A 19,253-nucleotide genomic window follows, 5' to 3' on the forward strand; every position below is an offset into this window, starting at 1 on the left:
GCACTTCCTGCCCACGCAGCCGCCCCGGCAGCCTCACTCACCTGCTGTGGCCCTGCCTGGGGCCTAGACGGGACTTGGCAAGGGTGTGCTGCGAGCTGGTGCTGATCGGAGGCCCTAAATCATGTTGTCTCCACCCACGATGCAGTGGGTGCGTGTGGGCAACAAAACAGGCAGGCACAAACCCAGGGTGCCAACACCCCCCGCCCCACCGGGTCCTCCTGCCTCGATAATGGCGCTCCCTCTTGGCCCCGCACAGCCATGGTCTCCTTCCATCACCGCAGCACCGGGCTCACCCGTCTGTGGGTGTCAGGCAACGTGGGGGGCACCCTAGGCTGTGACCATCTGGGAGAGCAGCAAGGATGCCCGTCCTCCTGGGCCCTCTGCCTCTGGGCAGGGTGCTGGGCAGCACCCTCACTCAGGACCCCTCCAGCCCAGCCCCGTGACCCGGTGCAAAGACCCCTCCTCCTCAAAGTCCCCACAGCCAGCCGAGCCTCCACTAAAAGACAATGCAACAAAGTCACTTTAATGTCCTTGCTCAGGAGACAGCCCAGGACACTGGTAGGTGGGCTCAATGGTCAAGCAAGTGTCAGGAACCCCTGCAGCCTGTCTCCTCTCAGCAGTGGCCACACGCCCGAGGCCGGCAAGGCGGCCAGCTGTGAGGGCTGGCCCCTCCTCCGGTGACGTCCTAGCTGTCGAGCGACAGCTGGTCTTCCTGCGGGCAGCGGGAGCCGGGGTCCCTGAGCTCTGTCCACGCCACGTGTGGGGGCCCTAGAACTCGGTCATCTTCTTGTGGGTGTCCGCCTTCCTCTGTTCCCTCTGCAGGCCCGCCTCCTGGGCCCGGAGCTGCCCCAGCTGCCGCTGGGCTCCCGCCAGCTTCTCCTGCAGCTGGGCTGCTGTCACGCTGTGCCTGGGGAGGGGCCCGCCATTCAGCACTGCCCACCACCCTCCAGCCCCTCCTCAGATCTGGCCCGCCATTCAGCACTGCCCGCCACCCTCCAGCCCCTCCTCAGATCTGGCCCGCCGCCCTCGGGTCGGGGGGAGCTCTCACCCAGGCACCACGGGCAGGGGTGCGGCGTGGCTCGGGCAGGGCCCACACGTACCGGCCAGCATTGCGGGCAAGGGCCTCCTGGATGCCCCGGATGGCTCGCTGGGTCTGCTCGATCTTCTCCTCCGTTTGGAAGAGCTGCAGGCTCAGGGCGCGCTTGGCACTCCTGCTGGCGTGGTACACCTCCTCACCACTCCTCCTCCCCGGGGGCGCCACCCCCGCCTCCAGGGCCCCAGGAGCCCCGCCTTTCAGCTTCTCGTTCAGGAAGTCAAACACATTGCGAGACGGTGGGCGGACCCTAGGCCCGCGCCCTCTGCCCCGGCATTTGGGGGGCCTGCTGGCGCCAGCCTGGCTGCCCCCGGTCCTCTTCTGCAGGATCTCCGCGCACTGGTCCAGCGACTTGCCTCGCGGCAGCACCACAGCATGGATGGGCTCCACCCGGCCCTCTGCGTGCCGGCCCAGACCTGGGGGTACACGGAGCTGGCACTGCCCCTGGACTCCGGGGCCGTGCTGAGGGAGCCCTTCGCCCCCCCGTGCAGCGCACACTCACCCTTGCCAAACTCATAGCCCATCTTGGCGAGGAGTCTGGAGCCGATGCCCCGCGTGTGCACCTCCCAGCCGGCGAAGGCAGAGCTGCAGGTCCCGGCGTCGGCAGCACCAGGTTCCACCACTGCGAGCATCAGAGGGCAACAGCTTAACCCAGCTGGACGCGGGGCACCCTGGGCTCCGGCCAAGGTTAGCCCAAGAGCTCAGCTCTGGGCCAGGGCCAATCCCCGGCACCCCTGGCTCCCTGCCAGTTGCCCAGGGCTGTGTGGTGCGAACAACAGGCAGAGCCTGTAGCAGAGCCCAGCCCTCTCCACACTTCAGGGTCACGACCTGCTCACGTGGTGGCCCCTTTCCTATTCCCTGGAGGTGGGTGCTGCCGTTCCCCTAACAGAGGAGTGCCCGCCTCTACCTGCTGGCTCAGTCCTCCCCCCCATCAGCATGGACAACTTGGCTAACGGATCGCAGGCGGACACCCCCCTGGGGGAGGGCCAGACACTGTTAGCCAGTTCCTCTGTCCACCGCCAGGTCCCCGTGCCCTGCAGGAAACCGTCCCTTCCTGTGCGTCCCATCTACTCCTGTGGCTCGCGTGGGACTGTCATCATTCTGGGTTTCTGCACCTGTGGGTCTCCAGACCTGCCCCAGACCCATCACGCACCCTCTCATCTCCCCTGCCCGCGGTGGGGGCCTCGCGCCTGCCCCCTGCCCCGATTGCCTCCTCCTACTGACCACAATATGGGACCCTGCCAGCCAGGAGCCTCTCGGCGTGGCAGCAGCCATACCTCGAGCATAGCTGGGGTCGTCCACGTCACTGCTGTCCGAGTCAGAGGAGCCTGTGGGCTCCGTGCGCAGCGGGGGCAGGATGCTGTCCCCCTCCACCACGGCCTCTTTCAACAGCAGAGAGTCAAATTTGACCGTGTAGTAGCCACTGTCCACATCTGGAGGGGCACAAGGCAGCAGCGCAGTGGCCTCAACACATGGAAGGAGACACTCTGAAAGCTGGGAGCAGGGCGGGGCCAAGGCCAAGGCGGGGCCTTGCTCCTCTTGGGCGTGGGGTGGGATCCCAATGCCCAAACAGAGGAGGGGTTGGGCAGGACTAACGTGTGACACACGGGGAGGGCTTCCCAGAAAGGACCCCGTCAGGGAGGCCCCGGGCAGCCTCACCAGTGATCCGCGCTGGGTACCACAGGCCATCCTGCCGCTTGGCCAGACACGCAGAGCCGGCCTGCAGGGAGCTCAGGTCTGGGTCCTGGAAGGGGCGCAGCTCATCCACAGAGACCACCTGCCCATGGGAGAACCTGCAGAGAGGGCCATAGGAATGCAGACTCAGATACGGCCACCAGGGCCCCATGAGCCAGGAGGATCCAGTCTACCTGCCTGGAGACCGCCTGGACAGGAAGGATGGACAGGGAGACAGACACACACATCTACATACATATCTGCTGAACACGTGTGTACAAACATATGACACACACACCCATGCACACATGTACACACATCCACCGAACACACGTGTACAAACATGCACACAATACACACCCATGCACACACAATACACACTGAACACGAGTATACATGTATGCACACAACCCATGCACACATGTGCACACACCCATACATGCATTTCTACACACATGTGCACAACACACATTTATGCATGCATACACGTGCGCGCACACACATGCACACACGTGCACACAAGTATGCATATGCACACTCATACACACGTGCACACACATGCACACAAACGTGTGCACACAGGTACACATGCGCACACACGCACACTTACACAGTATACACAAGCACTCACCTACACACATATGCAATGTACATGCACACGTGTATGGACATGTGCACACGTGTACATATGTGCATGCACATGTATGGACACACACACACTTGTGCTTGTGCTCTCACTCTCAGGATGAACCTGGGTACCCTGAGGAAAAGACGCTTCGAGTTTCTCCCCAGCCTTCTGGGCTAGAGTCATGTATACACAGGCACACACATGGCTGGTAGACATCCTTGTGATGAGAGCTCCCTGGCGCCTCTCCACCAGATACAACAGGTCATCAAGGCAAGTGTGTCTGCGGGCTCTCACAGGACTGAGTCCTCCCCAGCCAATTAGAAAGAGCTGGTTTTAATAGTGCTGCCTTGACTTCTAGATGTCAGTGAAACAGTGAAACCAAAATGAAAACCGGGAGAGAGGAGGTGGGGGAGGAAGTGGGAACAGAGGGCTGCAACCTCTAACTTTGCCAAATAAAGACATGAAGCAACCACGCACACGCCTCCTGCTGCGCCCCCACTGCAAGGAGGAAGCGGTTCTAACCCCAAGAGAGTAAGTGAAGACGGGCACTCGCTCCGGACACACAGGCAGCCCTGCCATGGCTGGTCTCCTAGGTGGAGTCCATGGGGAGAAAGGAGAGGAAACAAGGCATTTCAGTCACCTTCCAGGAGCAAACAAAGGTGGCCTCGGATGCCTCCCTGGCGGGGTTCTGGCCAGTTCCTTCTCACCCCTGACTGTCCTCAGGCACCCAGGGTACTACCAACGGCCAGTGGCACCAGCAGCTGCAAAACTGGCCCACGTGCCCTGCAGTGGGCACGGTGGTTGAAAAGCCCTCTTCAACTGAGGAAAGATGCCCAGACTCGGTGAATTTGGCCAAACACCCCCTCAACACACCCAGACACCACAGACGCCACCAACTAAACCTCCCTGCAAGAATCTTTGGGGCTTCCCTGGTGGCGCAGTGGTTGAGAGTCTGCCTGCCGATGCAGGGGACACGGGTTTGTGCCCCGGTCTGGGAAGATCCCACATGCCGTGGGGTGGCTGGGCCCGTGAGCCATGGCCGCTGAGCCTGTGCGTCCGGAGCCTGTGCTCCGCGACGGGAGAGGCCACAACAGTGAGGCCCGCGTACTGCAAAAAAAAAAAAAAAGAATCTTTGGTACTCTTAGAAGCCCTAAAATTTGGTGTCCCCCTTAATCCAGCAAGCGCTTCTAGGGAATGACCCTAAAACAACAATAATGAAAGTATGTAAGGACTGAGCCAGAAGGATGTGACCCAAACATGAAAGACTTGGAAATAACCTAAGTTCCCAACCACGGGGTGTAGTTAACGGCATGTCCATGAAACGATGTCATCCGAGAGCATAGGCAGCCTGAGGAATGGAACCAGGTGCCCCCGGGAAGAGCCTCTCATACAACGAACTTCACGCAGGACAGAGGAGGTGTTACCAATGAGGCAGGAAAAGACACACTACGGACTTCATAGGGAAAACATTAAAAGTTGGTTTTTCCCATACAAACAACCCCAACGACACCCAACTCGATCATCTGCTTCACAACATTCACGAAAATACACTCCAGAATAAGTAAAAACTTGAACCAGAAAACAAGCACTTAGAATGAGTATACACCACAGCTCAGTTTGGTTGATCCCAGGAATGCAAGGGTGGTTCAACACACGAAAACCGTTCAATGAGACGGAGCACAGTAATAGAAAACCAGCACGTCAACGGATACAGAGAAGATACTTGAAACAAATCCAACACCCTTGCATGGTAAAAACACTCAGGAACTTCCCTGGAGGTGCAGTGGTTAAGAATCTGCCTGCCGATGCAAGGCACACGGGCTTGAGCCCTGGTCTGGGAAGATCCCATGTGCCACAGAGCAACTAAGCCCGTGCGCCACAACTACTGAGCCTGCGCTCTAGAGCCCGCGCTGCACAAGAGAAGCCACTGCAATGAGAAGCCCGCGCACCACAACGAAGAGTAGTAGCCCCCTGTTCGCCGCAGCTAGAGAAAGCCCGAGAACAGCAACGAAGACCCAATGCAGCCAAAAAAAAAATTTTTTTTTAAAAAGAAGCAAAAGTACCTCTATTTGTCAATGACATAATTGTATATATAGAAAACCCTAAATAATCCACAAAAAATCCTATTAGAGCTAAAAAATGAATCTGACAGTGTTACAGGATATAAGACCAACACAGAAAGGTCAGTTGTATATTAATACACTAAAAATGCACAATCTAAAAATGAAATAATTTCATTTACAGCAGCATGAAAATGAATAAAATACTTAGAAATAAATTTAACCAAGGCTTGTGAACTACAAACATTGCTGAAAGAAATTAAAGACCTACATAATTGGAAAGAGATCCCATGTTCATACATTAGAAGACTTCATATTATTAGGATGGCAATACCACCCACATTGATCTACAGATGCAATGCAATTCCTATCAAAATTCCAATCTTCTTTTACACAGAATTGGACAAGCTGATTTTAAAATTCATATGGAAATGCAATGGATCTTGAATAGCCAAAAGAATCTTAAGAAAAAACGTTTGAGGACTATGTACTTCCTGACTTCAAAACTTACTACAAAGCTACAGTCATCCAAACAGTAGGTATTGGCATAAACACATCCAGTCCATTGGTGTGGACCAATGAACTGGATGAGAGAACCCAGAAATAACCCCTCACACACATCAGTCAGGTCTCGTCAGGGGTGTCATGACAATTCAATGGGGAAAGGACAGTTCTTTCAACAAATGGTACTGGGAAACTGGATACCTACATGCAAAAGAATGAAGCTGGACCCTTACACCATTAGAGCATGTGATTTACAAGGGAAATTTTCAACAATATTTTATGTCAAAATGGAGTAAGTTATATGAAATATTCAAGGAAAGTAATACGAGACAAGAATCTCATACAGTAAGTCCCCTACATATGAACCTTCAAGTTGCGAACTTTCGAAGATGCAAACATGCCACGGCATGCCAGCTGTTGTACTGTACTACTGTACTTTTCAAGGTACTGTAAGATTAAAAATGTTTTATTTTTGTGTTGTTTTTTATGTATTACTTGTGTGAAAAGCATTAACAGCCTATTACAGTACAGTACTATATAGCTGATTGTGTTTGTTGGGTACCTAGGCTAACTTTGTTGGACTTATGAACAAACTGCACTTATGAACGCACTCTCGGAACAGAACTCGTTCGTATGAAGGGGACTTAATGTATTCAACAAAACTGCTCTTCCAGTATAAAAGACACAAACAGAACCTAATCAACATGCCAGATCTCCGAAAACATTATTCCTGTGAGCCCTTCCTGAAGAATCTACCAGAAAACGAGTCTCAGACAACCGAAACGCTAAAAAGACCCCAACAGATGGAATGATGGTAAGCATGAAATGCAAAGGTCCTTCTAGAACTAAGGTTGGGAGTAAAAGGGAAACAACGGCTGTAACGGCCACAAGACCCAAAACGCAGGTCCAGTGCAACCACAAAGACAGAGGGAGAGTGTGGGTAGTCGTACATGTAAAAATGCTTTTAACAGTTTTCAGTCATCATAATTAAAGAATGAATGTTGTTATTCTGAGTGTCCTGTGTGTGTAAAATGGGATAAAACAAATTAATTATGGGTCCTTTGGAGCCATATGTCCATATGTCCAATTCCCTATGTCCTTGAGAACCAGAGTCCTGGCGTAAAGAAGGAAATACGGATGTGATCCAGAAAAGATTAAGTAGAAACACTGCAGTCCTTAATTTGAATTGGAAATATCAGTATAAATTCACAAGGTATTTGTCCTTAAAAACATAAGTATGTGGTATGGGTACATACATTAACACATACATTAGTGTGTGTCCACCTATATTTCCTAGTTCCGTCTGCTGAAAAAGCCTACAGCGATGAATCAACTAGCAGCAAAGTGCATCCCAGTGCCCCCACTGTGGGTTGTGAAATACCATCTCCCATTAAAAGAAACCAGGGCTTCTTGGAGACTTGGGTGCCTTCAGGTCTGGGGTAGGAAGAGTGCAGATGACTGTGGGAAACCCTGACTCCTGGGGCTGTGTCAAAAGGATGTGGGAGCCAACCTGAAGAAGCTCCCACTTGACAAGGGTGAGACAATTTGAGTTTCAATAAAGAACAGAATCTGGGCTTCCCTGGTGGCGCAGTGGTTGAGAGTCCACCTGCCTATGCAGGGGACACAGGTTCGTGCCCCAGTCCGGGAAGATCCCACATGCTGTGGAGCGGCTGGGCCTGTGAGCCATGGCCGCTGAGCCTGCGCGTCCGGAGCCTGTGTTCTGCAATGGGAGAGGCCACAACAGTGAGAGGCCCGCGTACCGCAAAAAATAAAAAATAAAAAAAATAAAAAAAATCAGAATCTCTGTGGACTGAAATTCATCAAATATATTTCAATCCATCAGTCCATATGGATATTAAATATTTTTTAAAAGCCAATTTATCACCTCAGGATGAAAAAGAACCAATTTGCTATCTTGGAAACCAAGGAAACAAAACAGAAAAGTCCGGCATTACCCTGCCTTTTCCATATGGCCTGTACCACTAGGTAGCCAAATTGTAGACAAGGAAAGGCATCTCTCTATAACGGTCGGCTAGTAAATGAACTGACAGAATTAAAGAGATCTTTTTTGCAATCCACACTGTATCAGTGGATCTCGGCGTTGAGCACTGTTGGCAGCTATACATCAGGTGCCTCCTGACGAAAGCACAACACCTAGAGACATGCCCAACTGGGGGTCCTGAGTGTGACCAGGTCCCTGGGTGATGCCAGCCTGCGGTGAACACAGGAACATGCTGGGCTGCACCAGGGCGGTCGATGATGGTCAAAGGGTCTGGTCCTTCAACAGTGAAACTGTGAGGCCAGGAAAGGCGGGGGTGGGAGGGGGCGGGGTGCAGACACAGCAGCCTTAAAAAGCGAGCAAGATTAAACTACAGCGTTTACACCCCAGCAGCACCTGAGTGACAAGCAACAAAGAACACAAGGAAGTGATCATCATAAAAGTCTAGAGAGTGCTTCTTTTCGGAGGAGGGAGAAGGCTGTGCCTGGGCTGAGGCAAACAGAGGGGCTCCTGGGGTAATTGGCAAATTTGCAGTTTTGATCTGAGCAGCAAGTACTAGGGTGTTACAATGATTCCTCATGCTATTTCTTTACTTCCTGTCTGATTTTATTTTACAATAACAAGATAAAAATTTGAAGTTCGTTGTGTCCTTACTACACGTTAGCTACTGTTCAATATTCTTTTACTTCTACTAACGCATCCCGTTCTCCCAACAACTGCGAGAGACATGCTCATCTCTGTCTTATGGATAAGGATATTGAAACACAGTGATGAAGTTAGAACAAATGTACGAAAAAATGCTCAATCTTGCTAATAGTCAAGGAAATACAAGTTCAATCAAGATCACCTCCCCAGCTCTCAGTGGGCACGAATTCACAAGTAAGAGAACGTGACCAAGGGTGACTATGGAGCAGACCAGGGACTGGGAACCGCACAGCGCACAAGGACAGAAAATGCGCGTGTTCTCCACACTGCTACACACCGGGGACATTCTCACCAGGGACAAAAGATGTGCACTAGGATGTTCACAGCACGTTGCCTGTAATAAATAACAACTGGGAAACTGGACTTCCCTGGTGGTGCAGTGGTTAAGAATGCACCTGCCAATTCAGGGGACACAGGTTTGAGCCCTGGTCCGGGAAGATCCCACATGCCGCGGAGCAACTAAGCCCGTGCGTCACAACTACTGAGCCTGTGCTCTAGAGCCCACGAGCTACAACTGCTGAGCCTGTGCTCTACAGCCCGTGCTCCGCAACAAGAGAAGCCACTGCAATAAGAAGCCCGCGCACCTCAACGAAGAGTAGCCCCCGCTCACCGCAACTAGAGAAAGCCCGCACGCAGCAACGAAGACCCAACGCAGCAATCAATCAATCAATCAATTAAAAGAAACAAACAAACTGGGAAACACCAGGAGACAGAATAAAATGTGGCATATTCATGAGGAAAATAACACAGCAGTTAAAATGCACAAAATAGTTCTATAAATATGAACGTGGACTTTTCTCTGTGAGAAGAGCTGCAAAATGAAGCATCCTGCATGCTAACCATTTAATTAGAAAATAAAGCACAAATATGTCCTATTCACAGACACACGTGTCTATAAAGGTCTCATGTATACTAGAGAGAAACACACCACAGATGTGACACCAGGCCTCCCAAGAAGGGGAGGGGACTGCGACAGAGTGGTGGGTCACAGGGTGCTTCAACGCTGTCTATTTCATCTTTAAAATAAAATTTTCAAATAAAACTTTCAATAAGTAAATTTTAAAAATCCAAAGCAAATGCAAGAAAATAACTATCCGACCCGGGTGGTGGTGAGAGGCATGTTCGTGGGCTGCATAGGTTGGGCCTAAAGCTGACAGCAGGCAGCAGCTGAGAGCAGGGCAGAGGGGAGCCGGCTCGTCTCAGAGCCTGGCTGCCTGGGAGCCCCAGAGACCCCAGCAGCCTCATGGCCTACCTGGCGGGCCTGCCGCCAGGTGAGTTAATACGCGTGAAATCCTCGGAACGGTGCCTGCCCAGAGGATGCCGTACAGGGACACGTTAGTTCTCATCCCCACACAGGGCGTGGCACAGGGACGGGGAGGAACCCTCCAGAGGGACCAGAGGCAGAAAGGCTGGAAAGCTCCCTCCTCCGCTCCTTGACTGTTGGCTGAGGAGAGGGGCGCGCCCACCCTGTGGGAGCTGGGGGAGGCCTAGGACTGAGTTGTCGTGCACTCTCCTGTATGCACGCTACGCCTTTCACAAAACTTACAGGGAAAGAAAGGAAAAAAGGGGGAAATGTAGCAAATAAGACTTTGGGCTCAGCAAGAATCTATAAAGAAACAAGACAGCGGAAGAACTGAAGGAAGTTACCCCGGATAATTGGCTAAAAAAGAAAATCATCTACTGGAAATCTCGGTCAGTATTCTTTGCAAAAAAAAAGTAAAAAGAAGCAAAGTTAAAGTCATGTGCTTAAACAAAAAGCAACATCATTACAACTGTGGAAATGTGAATGCGAACAAAGTATTGCTGTTAAATTCCGTAAGTGTGATGGCGACATGGGGACAGTTTTTAAAATAACATCCTTATCACTCAGGTTAGGGTGGTATCCTGAAGTATTTATAAGTGAAAAGCCCAGTAATTTCTACAACTTGCTTTAAGGTAATCCAGAGGCAGGAAGAGTTGAAACAAGACTAGCACGATCTTGATGGACAATGACGCCTGAAGCTGGAGCACGGGCAGCCTGTACACTACTCCCTCTAACGTCATATGCGTTTGACAACCTCTATAATAAAGTTTCTATAATAAAAGCAAATTTTAGAAGTTTCATTCTGAAGAATAAAACTGGTGATGGGGGCGGAGCGGGGGGAGTCTATTCTTTTCAACATCAGCCCTTCCATACTTCTTCATCTACCCGGAGAAAATCCAATTAAACACCTAAACAAGAACACTGCTAGAAGAATCCCCTGCCCCCCAAGTTCTCTTCTTGTCAGCACTCTGCTGGGCAAAGACGGACAAAACTCCAAAACTGCAAAGCCCAGAAGGCCCACCTAGCCCCTGATCCTGTCTGCAATCCACCCCCCCCCAACGCCCCCAGGGGCCCCGGGAACCTAGGCCTTACCTGCAGCTCTCCTGGAAACGGCACTTCCCCTCCAGGAAGAATGGGCAAGGCTTCAGGGACTTGTGAGTGGGGTAGAGATAGAGTACGCGCACGCCCGGGGCGCCATCATCCGCCTCCTCGGTGCCCACGATCATGGCGTTGTGATACTCCAGGGTGCCCCAGGCACTGTAGTAGGGGGCATTCACCTTCCTCCCACTCAGCTCTGCCCCGTCCTCGTCCTCCCCCTCGTCCTCCTCCCGCCCAGGCTCCGTGGGTCCTGGCCCGGCCTCTCTCATAGGAACAGTCTCCAATTCTGCCTCGGGGGCTACTGGCACCTCCACTGCCCCAGCAATGGCCTTCTGGAAAGCCAAGTACTCAGCATCCTCCTGGGCTGGGCGCTCTCCATCCAAGGCCGCCAGCAGCTTGCTCTTCCTGACGGACACCAGGCTGGCCTCAGTGAGCTCGATCAGCTCCTTCAGGTCCCCCTGCAGCTGGCGCAGGTCTGCCAGCTCCGAGGGATCCAGGCCAGTTCCCAGAGCCAGCTCCACCTGCTGCAGCTGCGCGTCGTAGGTCCGGAGGGCGGTCTGCAGGCTCTCCTCGTCCATCCTGTCGGGAGGGGCCGGGTCCCTGGGTCCTCAGAGGGGAGGCGTGGGAGCCAGCGCTGCGGGGAAGAGAAGCCGGATGAACCCGGGACCGGCCGCCCCCGCGAGGCCGGCACTGAGCGCTGGCCAATCGCCGCCCTCGGCGGACAGCCTGCGGAACCGTGAACCGCCCTGCCTCCCGTTTGGGCAGAGAGAAGTTTCCAGCTCCGAGAAGAAGAGCCAGAGCCAGCCCTTGGCCGCTGCCCCCACGGCCTCCGCTCCCTTCCCGGGAGCTGCCGTCAAGTTCCCCCCGATGCCTCCGGCCGGGCCAACCCCCCGGGGCCCGCGCCGCCCGCACCCGCTCGGCCTGCCACCAAGGGCCCAGGCCCCGTCGCCTCCGGCCCGGCCCTCCTCTGCGCCGTCTCCCGGCTGCCGCCACAGACGGCCTGCCGGCCTCACCGGCCAAAGCCGCCCGGCGCCCGCTTCCGCCCCCGCAGCCGACAGGAACTTCCGCCCGAGCGCCAGCGCCGCCGCCGCCGCCGGAAGTGCCTGGCGCAGGGGCCGCCGGGACGGCTCCGCCCCTCCCCGGGTGGCCAGCCGGCGTCCCGTCGGGCGCCACGCGGGGTCAGCGCGGGGTCAGCGTGGGGTCGGAGGGCCAGGCGCGCTGCGGTTCCGACGGCTCTTTGGCTCCCCGGCTCCCCGGCTCCGCGGCCCGGCCGGGCGGGCTCAGGTAAGTCGAGGCGGGCGAGCGGAGCTGGGCCCGGGCCCGGCGGTCCGCAGTCTACCGCGCCACCCTCCACCCGCACCCACGCGCCCCGCCTCTGAGAGGCGCCCGCGGCAGGCCGGGTGCGAGGCGGGCGGCTCGCGGGGAGACCCGAGCGGAGCGAAGCCCGAGGGGAGCCCGGGCTGGGGAGCGGGGGCCGCGCTCGGGGTGAAGCGGGGCGGGACGGGCCGCCTTTTGCCTGCGAGCGGAGCGCCCTGGCCGGGTCGGGAGTGGGAGGGAGGGCGCCGGGAGCTCCGGGCCAAGGCGGGAGCAGTTGCGGAGGCGAAGGCGGCGGCGGCAGTGCCGGGCTGAGGGGAAGCGGGTCCGGAGGAGCCCCGCTCAGGCTCCAGCTCTGAGCGGTCAAGCGGGCAGACAGACCCTCTGCCCGTTGGGGGGCGCTGGGGAGGCGCGGTGCGGGCCGGTTCGCCCGTGACCGATTTTGGGTTCCCAGGGCAGGATGTACACCCTGCTGTCCGGCCTGTATAAGTACATGTTCCAGAAGGATGAGTACTGCATCCTGATCTTGGGTCTGGACAACGCCGGGAAGACGGTACGTGCGGTCCCGTGTCAACACCCCTACTCCCCCGCTGCCCTATAGTCCTGTTGGTTTTATGCTTTTAGCTGCGTGTTCTGTACCAAGACAGGATCCGAATTCCGCTTAAGGCCATGGGACAGTTACCGCTAGCTGCTTTAAAAGCAAAACGTTGTTTTGTTTTGCTTCAATTTAGAGGAATAGGCCCAAGTCGGGGTATTTGTGAAGCAGCCATGAGAAGTCTCCCAGTTCTCACGTCACGCCTCTCTTTCTCTCTACTTTTAGACCTTCTTGGAGCAGTCAAAGACCCGGTTCAACAAGAACTACAAGGGGATGAGTCTGTCCAAAATCACTACCACTGTGGGCCTAAACAGTAAGGGGGTCCTTTAGGGCTGTGGGTTTGGGGGGCGGAGCCCTGAGGATGCTGCGGTGTACGGAGGCCAAGGGTGAGGCCACTGCTCCGGCTCCCATTGGCCCCAGCATTGCGGAGCGCCGGCACCGCCTGCTCCTCCCGGGAGAGCTGGGAGCCCGCGTGTCAGGGACCAAGGCCACAGCCTCACCTGTCTCCTTTTCTCCCCAGTCGGCACTGTGGACTTTGGAAAGGCCCGCCTCATGTTCTGGGACTTAGGGGGGCAGGAGGAGCTGCAGTCCTTATGGGACAAGGTAAGGTGGGCGGATGCCACATCAACTCCCTGGCCTGCCTGTCATGCCATCTCTCTAGCTGGCACCGTAGTCTCTTCCTCCCTTTCCTCAGAAGGCCTGGGACTCCCCTTGTTTTCTTCCTGTTGGCGGCCTCTGTCACCCACTTGGTTCCTGAGGCTCACCTCCAGCCCAGTTCCCAAGTCACTCCCCCCAAGAGCAGGGACAAACTCGGTTCCTTTTGGCTTAGAGATTTTGTTGCTAATCAGAATGGGACGAGATGAAGAATGGTCAAGGAGCAGACCTGGGGGAGACGCAACGCCTGTTTGGTGCTCAGCTGCAGCACCGGGGCCTGAGTCTCCCCTACTGGGTCCTCCCTCAGTCCTAGCTTAGGGCCTGTCCTCCATGGTGGCCCCTTCCCCATCAGGGGAGGGTGTCCTCCACGGCCCACAGCACGTGTCTCCTCTTTCGAGGTAGGTTTGAAGCGTTTCTGAGACCTCAGGACTGGAGTCGGTCTTCAGCTCCACCTGTGCCAGGCACCGCGGTCCAGCAGAGAACAGGGCAGGACAAGCCTCTTCCCTCAGCCCCCTCCCAAGGGATTGGCATGGCGGGTTTGGTACAGCCTAGTGCCAGGGGCACAGACAGGCTCACCCTGATTCTGGGGGCAGATGTGCCCATCCCAGCACTTGCCGGTGGCTCAGTGCCCTGGTCTTGATTTCTGGTTTGACCCCAGCAGCAGGTACCTGGTCACTTTTTCCTTTTTCCTCCCAAAGTGTCCCCCCCGTCCTGACCTCCAGCCAAGAGGACAGGTTCCATCCTGCAGCCAGAAGGTCACTGACAGATCCCCTGTGGCCATTTAAGTCGGACCAAGGCAGAGCCAAGCTAGGGGCTGTCTGTGCAAACTCTAGACTCACATGGGGAGTGTGAAACAGGTCCTGACATTCTGTCATAGGCCAGGGTCTTGGGGGCAGATGCTGCAGCAGAGGTTGGGGTGCAAGTGTATGGGGGGGGCCGCGGGCCTAGGCAGGGGCGGGGTCATCTCAGATGCTGCCCCACGTCGGGCCAAGCTGGCTGGGACTCCATCCCTGTGGCGGGTCACCACGGTGGGCTGCCCTGGGCGGCTGTGATATGGTCAGGTGGCTCTTTATGGGTCAGAGTGGGTCTTGCAGGAGCCAACAAGGGGATGTGCACTGGGTGCACTGCTTCTCACAGCAGCCAGGCCACGGCCGGTGACAGGTGCGCCTGCACACACACGCCTCTGGGGACCGGCTCCTCCCGAGGGGAAGCTGGGTTGGTCGTGTCCCCCCATCCCCCCACCAGCTTCCACGTCTGTTGGTGGCGTGGCCTCGTTGCCTCATCACAAGGGGCTGAGCCCCAATCGCTGAGCCTGCCGTCTCGGGGGAACCCTGGGCTGCTCGCGTGCTCTGTGACTCGGGTGGAGTGGGTGCCCTGCAGTCTGCCTACGGCGTCAGGTGCCCCTGCCAGGGTGGGCGCCTTGCTGGCCCCTGTGAGCGGGTAGCATGGAGGTGACCAAACCCCTAACCCCAACTCTGAGTCACCAGGAGGGGTGGGAAGTGGGGCTTCTGCTCCCCTTCTGGTTCTGAGACTCTGTCGTTGCCCCCACCCCCGTGCCATCCGGCACGGTCTGGCGGATCTTCGCTCGCGTGTCCACTGCTCTCCGTCCATCCCGCACCTCTGCTCGTGCCGCATGCTGCTGCCCACGGGTCTGTGCACGTGCCAGCCTCAGGCCAGCTCTGTGGACCAAGCAGACGCCCTGGCGCCCTGCCACAGGGGTGACTTCTGGCCTCTGTCCCTCCAGTGTGAGGCCACAGGTGGCACCACCATCAGGGTCTGGGCACGGCGGGTGCCGCGGGCTCGGCAGCCCCTCGCACTCCGGGTTGGGCTCACGCTCAGCCCCAGGGGTGCCACTCCTGCCCCTGCCGCTGCTGCCTGGCCGTCACCCGATGCCCGAGGGCGTGGCGGTGGACCTGGTGGCCCCGTCTGCCGGGGCCCGGTTGCACATGGGTTGAAGTCCCCTGCCACCACGGGGGCCCCACGGGCAGAGTGGTGATTCCCTCACTGGCTCGCTGCAAACCCCACGCTGTCCCCTCCTGCCTCGGAGGCCTCCACGGTCGGGCTGCAGCTCCTGGCCCTGCGTCACCCAGCAGGCTGGCCAGAGAGGCCCCGGGTGTGGGACACGCGGTCTGCAGACCCGGAGGCCACCCGTGTCGGGCTTCCTTCTCCGTAGCGAGCGCAGGTACAAAGGCTTGACTTGTACTGGTGAGGGCGGGGAACAAGTCGGCGTCATGCCCTGTGGCACATGTGGGTGTTCCGGGTTCCTGGGCTCAGGCTGGGCAGGAGCCGGAGTGGGCGTGGGGGCGTCACCCGCTCCGCCAATGTGGGCATTTCCGTGCTCTTTTCTGAGCGGGATAGAAGGCCGACTTGCCAGGCCCGTTTCGTGTGTCTGTCCTTTCCCAGGGGTGCTGCCGTTCACCCCCCATAGCTCTCCCCATACCCCGGGCTCTGGTGGTTTTAAGTGTCGGGGTGGCTCCTGTGTGGCCGCTGCTGGCAGGGAACCCAGGACCGGCCACCCTCCCGGCCCCGGTCCAGCCTGCAGAGCTCTGAGCTCGCTGGCGCTGGCTCAGGTGGTGGTTCTGTCCCACGCAGGGGACAGAACTGCTTTGAATGTTCTGGACTCGCCCCTCCGTGGGCTTTCCGTGGCTCCCCAATGGCAAGCCGCCGCTGCTCCCACCCGCAGGTCTGCTGAGACCCCGAGCCCCATCCCTTCCCCTCCGGCCGCCGTCAGGCCAGCAGGCGTGGGTGGGTCCTAGGAGCGGAGGCTGAAGCGGTGTTCGGAGCACAGCACCCGGCCAGTGGGCGAGGGAGGTGGCCACCCCGGCCCTGGGGTTCTGGGGTGCCGCTCCACTCCGCCCTCCCTCCCCGCCCCCAGGAAGCACCCCCGAAGGGTCTTCCAGCGGGGGGCCGGGCGCCCGCGGCTCAGCGCCCCGTTCTGCTCCCGCCCAGTACTACGCCGAGTGCCACGGCGTCCTCTATGTCATCGACTCCACGGACGAGGAGCGGCTGTCCGAGTCCAAGCAAGCGTTCGGTGTGTGTGGCTGGCCAGGCCGGGGAGGCGGGGAGCGGGCGGTCCGTCTGCACAGCCTGCTTCCAGAGCTGGGCTGGGGGTGGGGGCGGGCGCCAGATCAGGAGGGCCCCAGCCGAGTGCGTCCACGCCTGTAGGGGGTCCGCGAGGGCCTGGGGACCTCTGGGCAGAGGCGGACAAAGGGCGCTCACTGCCGCCTCTCTGCTCGCCCCAGAGAAGATGGTCACAAGCGAGGCGCTGGACGGTGTCCCCATCCTGGTGCTGGCCAACAAGCAGGACGTTGAGGTGAGCCCCTGGGCCCAACGGGCTCCACTCCCGGGGGACAGGGTGCCTCTCCCAGGGGAGGGCTGCTGCCTTTCTCAGACACCGGAGCACGGCTGCCCCGGGGCAGAGCCCCTCCCCCACCCCAGGCCTCTGGCCGCAGTGATGCCAGGGACCAGGAGCCTCCTGCTGCGCAGACCGAGGTGAAAGCAAGCTCTGGAAAGAAAATTCAGAGGGACCAGGGTGGGAGTCAGCCCTGAACCCGACCTGTCTGCTGCCCTTGAGCACAGTAGCTGTGCTGGCCTCATCCCCTGGGACCGCTGGCCAGTGGTGGTGCAGCGGCCATCCGCGTGGAGTGGGCCCCGAGCAGGCCGGTGGCACGATCCTAGAGCATCTCGGTCGTGGCTGCCAGGCTGCGTCTCGGACCACCGCTGCTGCCCTGTAGACTTTCCCTGACACCTGCTCCCCTGAGGCTGCTCGCCAGGCAGGACCCCTCCTGGACGGAGTAGCCCCAGGGTGCCCCCTGCAGCTCTAGGAACTGCCCTGAGGTAGGGCCGGCGGGAGCCTGACCTCACAGCCTCGCCTCCCCCAGACTTGCCTCTCCATCCCTGACATCAAGACCGTGTTCAGCGACTGCGCCTCCAAGATCGGCAGGCGCGACCTCCTGACCCAGGCCTGCTCGGCCCTCACAGGGTGAGTGCGGCTCTCGCCCTGGGCGCCGGGGCCCGCGCTGGCCCCGCCTCACACCCGCTGTCTCCGCAGCAAGGGGGTGCGCGAGGGCATCGAGTGGATGGTGAAGTGCGTCGTGCGGAACGTGCACCGGCCGCCGCGGCAGCGAGACATCACATAGGCACAGCCAGCCCAGGGCGCCCACCGCTCATCCGGAAGAGCTCCTGCTGGCTCCGCCGCTGATCCCCCTGGGGGCTGGGTTGGCTTTGCCTTGTGGTGGTTCTACTTGCTTTGTTTTTCTTCTAAGACAAACTTTTCTCTGTATTCAGAAAAGCGTAGGCATCCGGAGGCTTCTTCTGCCAAGGGGAGCTGGGGCGGCAGGGACCCCACCAGACCCCCACATCGCGCCTGGACCCCGCCCCCGAGGCCCGGTTTTGGGGCCCTGGGGTGAGGCCTTGGCAGGCCACCACTCCCTTTGGAGCTGCTGCTCCAGCAGGCCTGCCGGCCTGGACCCTCGTGGGGCCTTGTGGGGCAGCTGCCTGGAACTGGATGTTTCCGGAGGTGTGGGGCCCTTCACAGTGCCCAGCGCTGCTCCACGCATCGTGCCCACGGAGGGGGCTGGGGGGCCATGGCTGTCCTCAGCCTCTGTACCTTCTGATCCTGGAGGCGGACTGGGGGGCTGGTGTCAGCTTGAGGAAGACCTAGGCTCGCCTCCGTCCCTGTCCCGATGCAGCCTCAGGACGGGGCAGGGGAGACCTGCCTGGGAGGCTGTGTGCCCCCTCCACTGGCCCAGCCACCTTGTTTTGATCCCCAGCAAGGACGGTAAAGCTAGGCGGTTGTGCTGGGAGTGGGCATCACCCCCCCGCCCCCCGTGCGCAAGCCTGCCTGCCACCCACCTAGGATGACCACAGTTACCACCTCCGGGGGTTGGGCTGGTGGTGTGCTGGGCCTGCGCTTCCAGCTGGCGGTGAAGGGCGGGGTCCCCCTCAGGGCTGGGGTGAGCCATCTAGAAACCCCTTTCCAGGCCTGTGTCCAGGAGCAGAGGCCCTCCAGGTAAGGCTGGTCCTCAGGACCCTCCCCCACGGCCCCTGCAGGAGCTGCCAACCCCCCATGAGCCTAGCCATGGGTGAAATAAAGACAGTTGGAGTGGCTCCTGTCCACCATTACTCCAGAGGCCTGGTGGCTTTGTGTCTGAGGGTCACAGCCCCAGCTGCTCTCCTCAATGGGGCCCAGGAGGAGATGCTGGGAAGGGATGAGTCAGGCTGGGGCTGGGGACCAGCTGCAGGTGATGTGAGTCATGGGGGAGTGGGGGGCTGTGACCCTGCCTGCCCTGGAGCCCTTCCTGGGGGTCAGGCAGGCAGTTCCGGGGCTAGCAGGAGGCTGCCAGGCCAGGACTGGGAGTCCCCCTGGATTGATGAGTCAAGCCGTCATCCAGACCTGCCCCAGAAGGGAAAAGCGACGTTTCCCAGAAAGCGAGTGAGACACGCTGTCCTATCGGGAGGTCTTGGCTGGTCCCTTGCTGGGAAATCCCCTGCTGCTTTGAGGGTGGAGCCCAAAGGAGGGGTAATTTGAGGGGGACGCTTCTCCTGGTACCCCAGGACGCATGGGCTGGCATGTTGGCCACTCCGGGCTGGCTTCTGTTCCACGGTGAGAGCCCGGGGACTGGGC

General features: G+C 58.2%; 2 protein-coding genes across 9 annotated transcripts; one reads left to right on the top strand and one right to left on the bottom strand.

Moving 5' to 3' along the window:
- Nucleotides 1-497: 497 nt before the first annotated feature.
- ZGPAT (zinc finger CCCH-type and G-patch domain containing) lies at nt 498-12,155 on the bottom strand. Of its 3 annotated transcripts, none has more exons than XM_060120095.1 (7): nt 12,078-12,155; nt 11,059-11,698; nt 2,753-2,886; nt 2,371-2,526; nt 1,596-1,715; nt 1,049-1,509; nt 498-907 (listed from the first exon to the last, which is right to left on the bottom strand). In XM_060120095.1, exons 2-7 carry the CDS (start codon nt 11,640-11,642, stop codon nt 686-688), a joined length of 1,677 nt encoding a protein of 558 aa, XP_059976078.1. In that variant the 5' UTR covers nt 11,643-11,698; nt 12,078-12,155; the 3' UTR covers nt 498-685. The 3 variants fall into 3 exon arrangements, with proteins under 3 accessions (XP_059976078.1, XP_059976077.1, XP_059976079.1); XM_060120094.1 differs by having other exon boundaries at nt 11,977-12,122; XM_060120096.1 differs by having other exon boundaries at nt 684-907; nt 1,101-1,509; nt 11,977-12,121.
- Nucleotides 12,156-12,196: 41 nt separating this feature from the next.
- ARFRP1 (ADP ribosylation factor related protein 1) lies at nt 12,197-17,918 on the top strand. 6 transcript variants are annotated; one of them, XM_060120097.1, is made up of 8 exons: nt 12,200-12,348; nt 12,833-12,931; nt 13,199-13,286; nt 13,494-13,576; nt 16,503-16,658; nt 16,875-16,940; nt 17,509-17,609; nt 17,679-17,918. In XM_060120097.1, the coding sequence occupies exons 2-8, from the start codon at nt 12,839-12,841 to the stop codon at nt 17,764-17,766; spliced, it is 675 nt and encodes a 224-aa protein (XP_059976080.1). In that variant the 5' UTR covers nt 12,200-12,348; nt 12,833-12,838; the 3' UTR covers nt 17,767-17,918. The 6 variants fall into 6 exon arrangements, with proteins under 6 accessions (XP_059976082.1, XP_059976080.1, XP_059976083.1 ...); XM_060120100.1 differs by having other exon boundaries at nt 12,203-12,348; nt 16,870-16,940; nt 17,679-17,768; XM_060120098.1 differs by having other exon boundaries at nt 12,207-12,348; nt 16,577-16,658; nt 16,870-16,940.
- The last annotated feature ends 1,335 nt before the right edge of the window (nt 17,919-19,253 follow it).

The sequence above is a fragment of the Mesoplodon densirostris genome, chromosome 16 (assembly GCF_025265405.1).
Source record: "Mesoplodon densirostris isolate mMesDen1 chromosome 16, mMesDen1 primary haplotype, whole genome shotgun sequence".
Classification (NCBI taxonomy): Eukaryota; Metazoa; Chordata; class Mammalia; order Artiodactyla; family Ziphiidae; genus Mesoplodon; species Mesoplodon densirostris.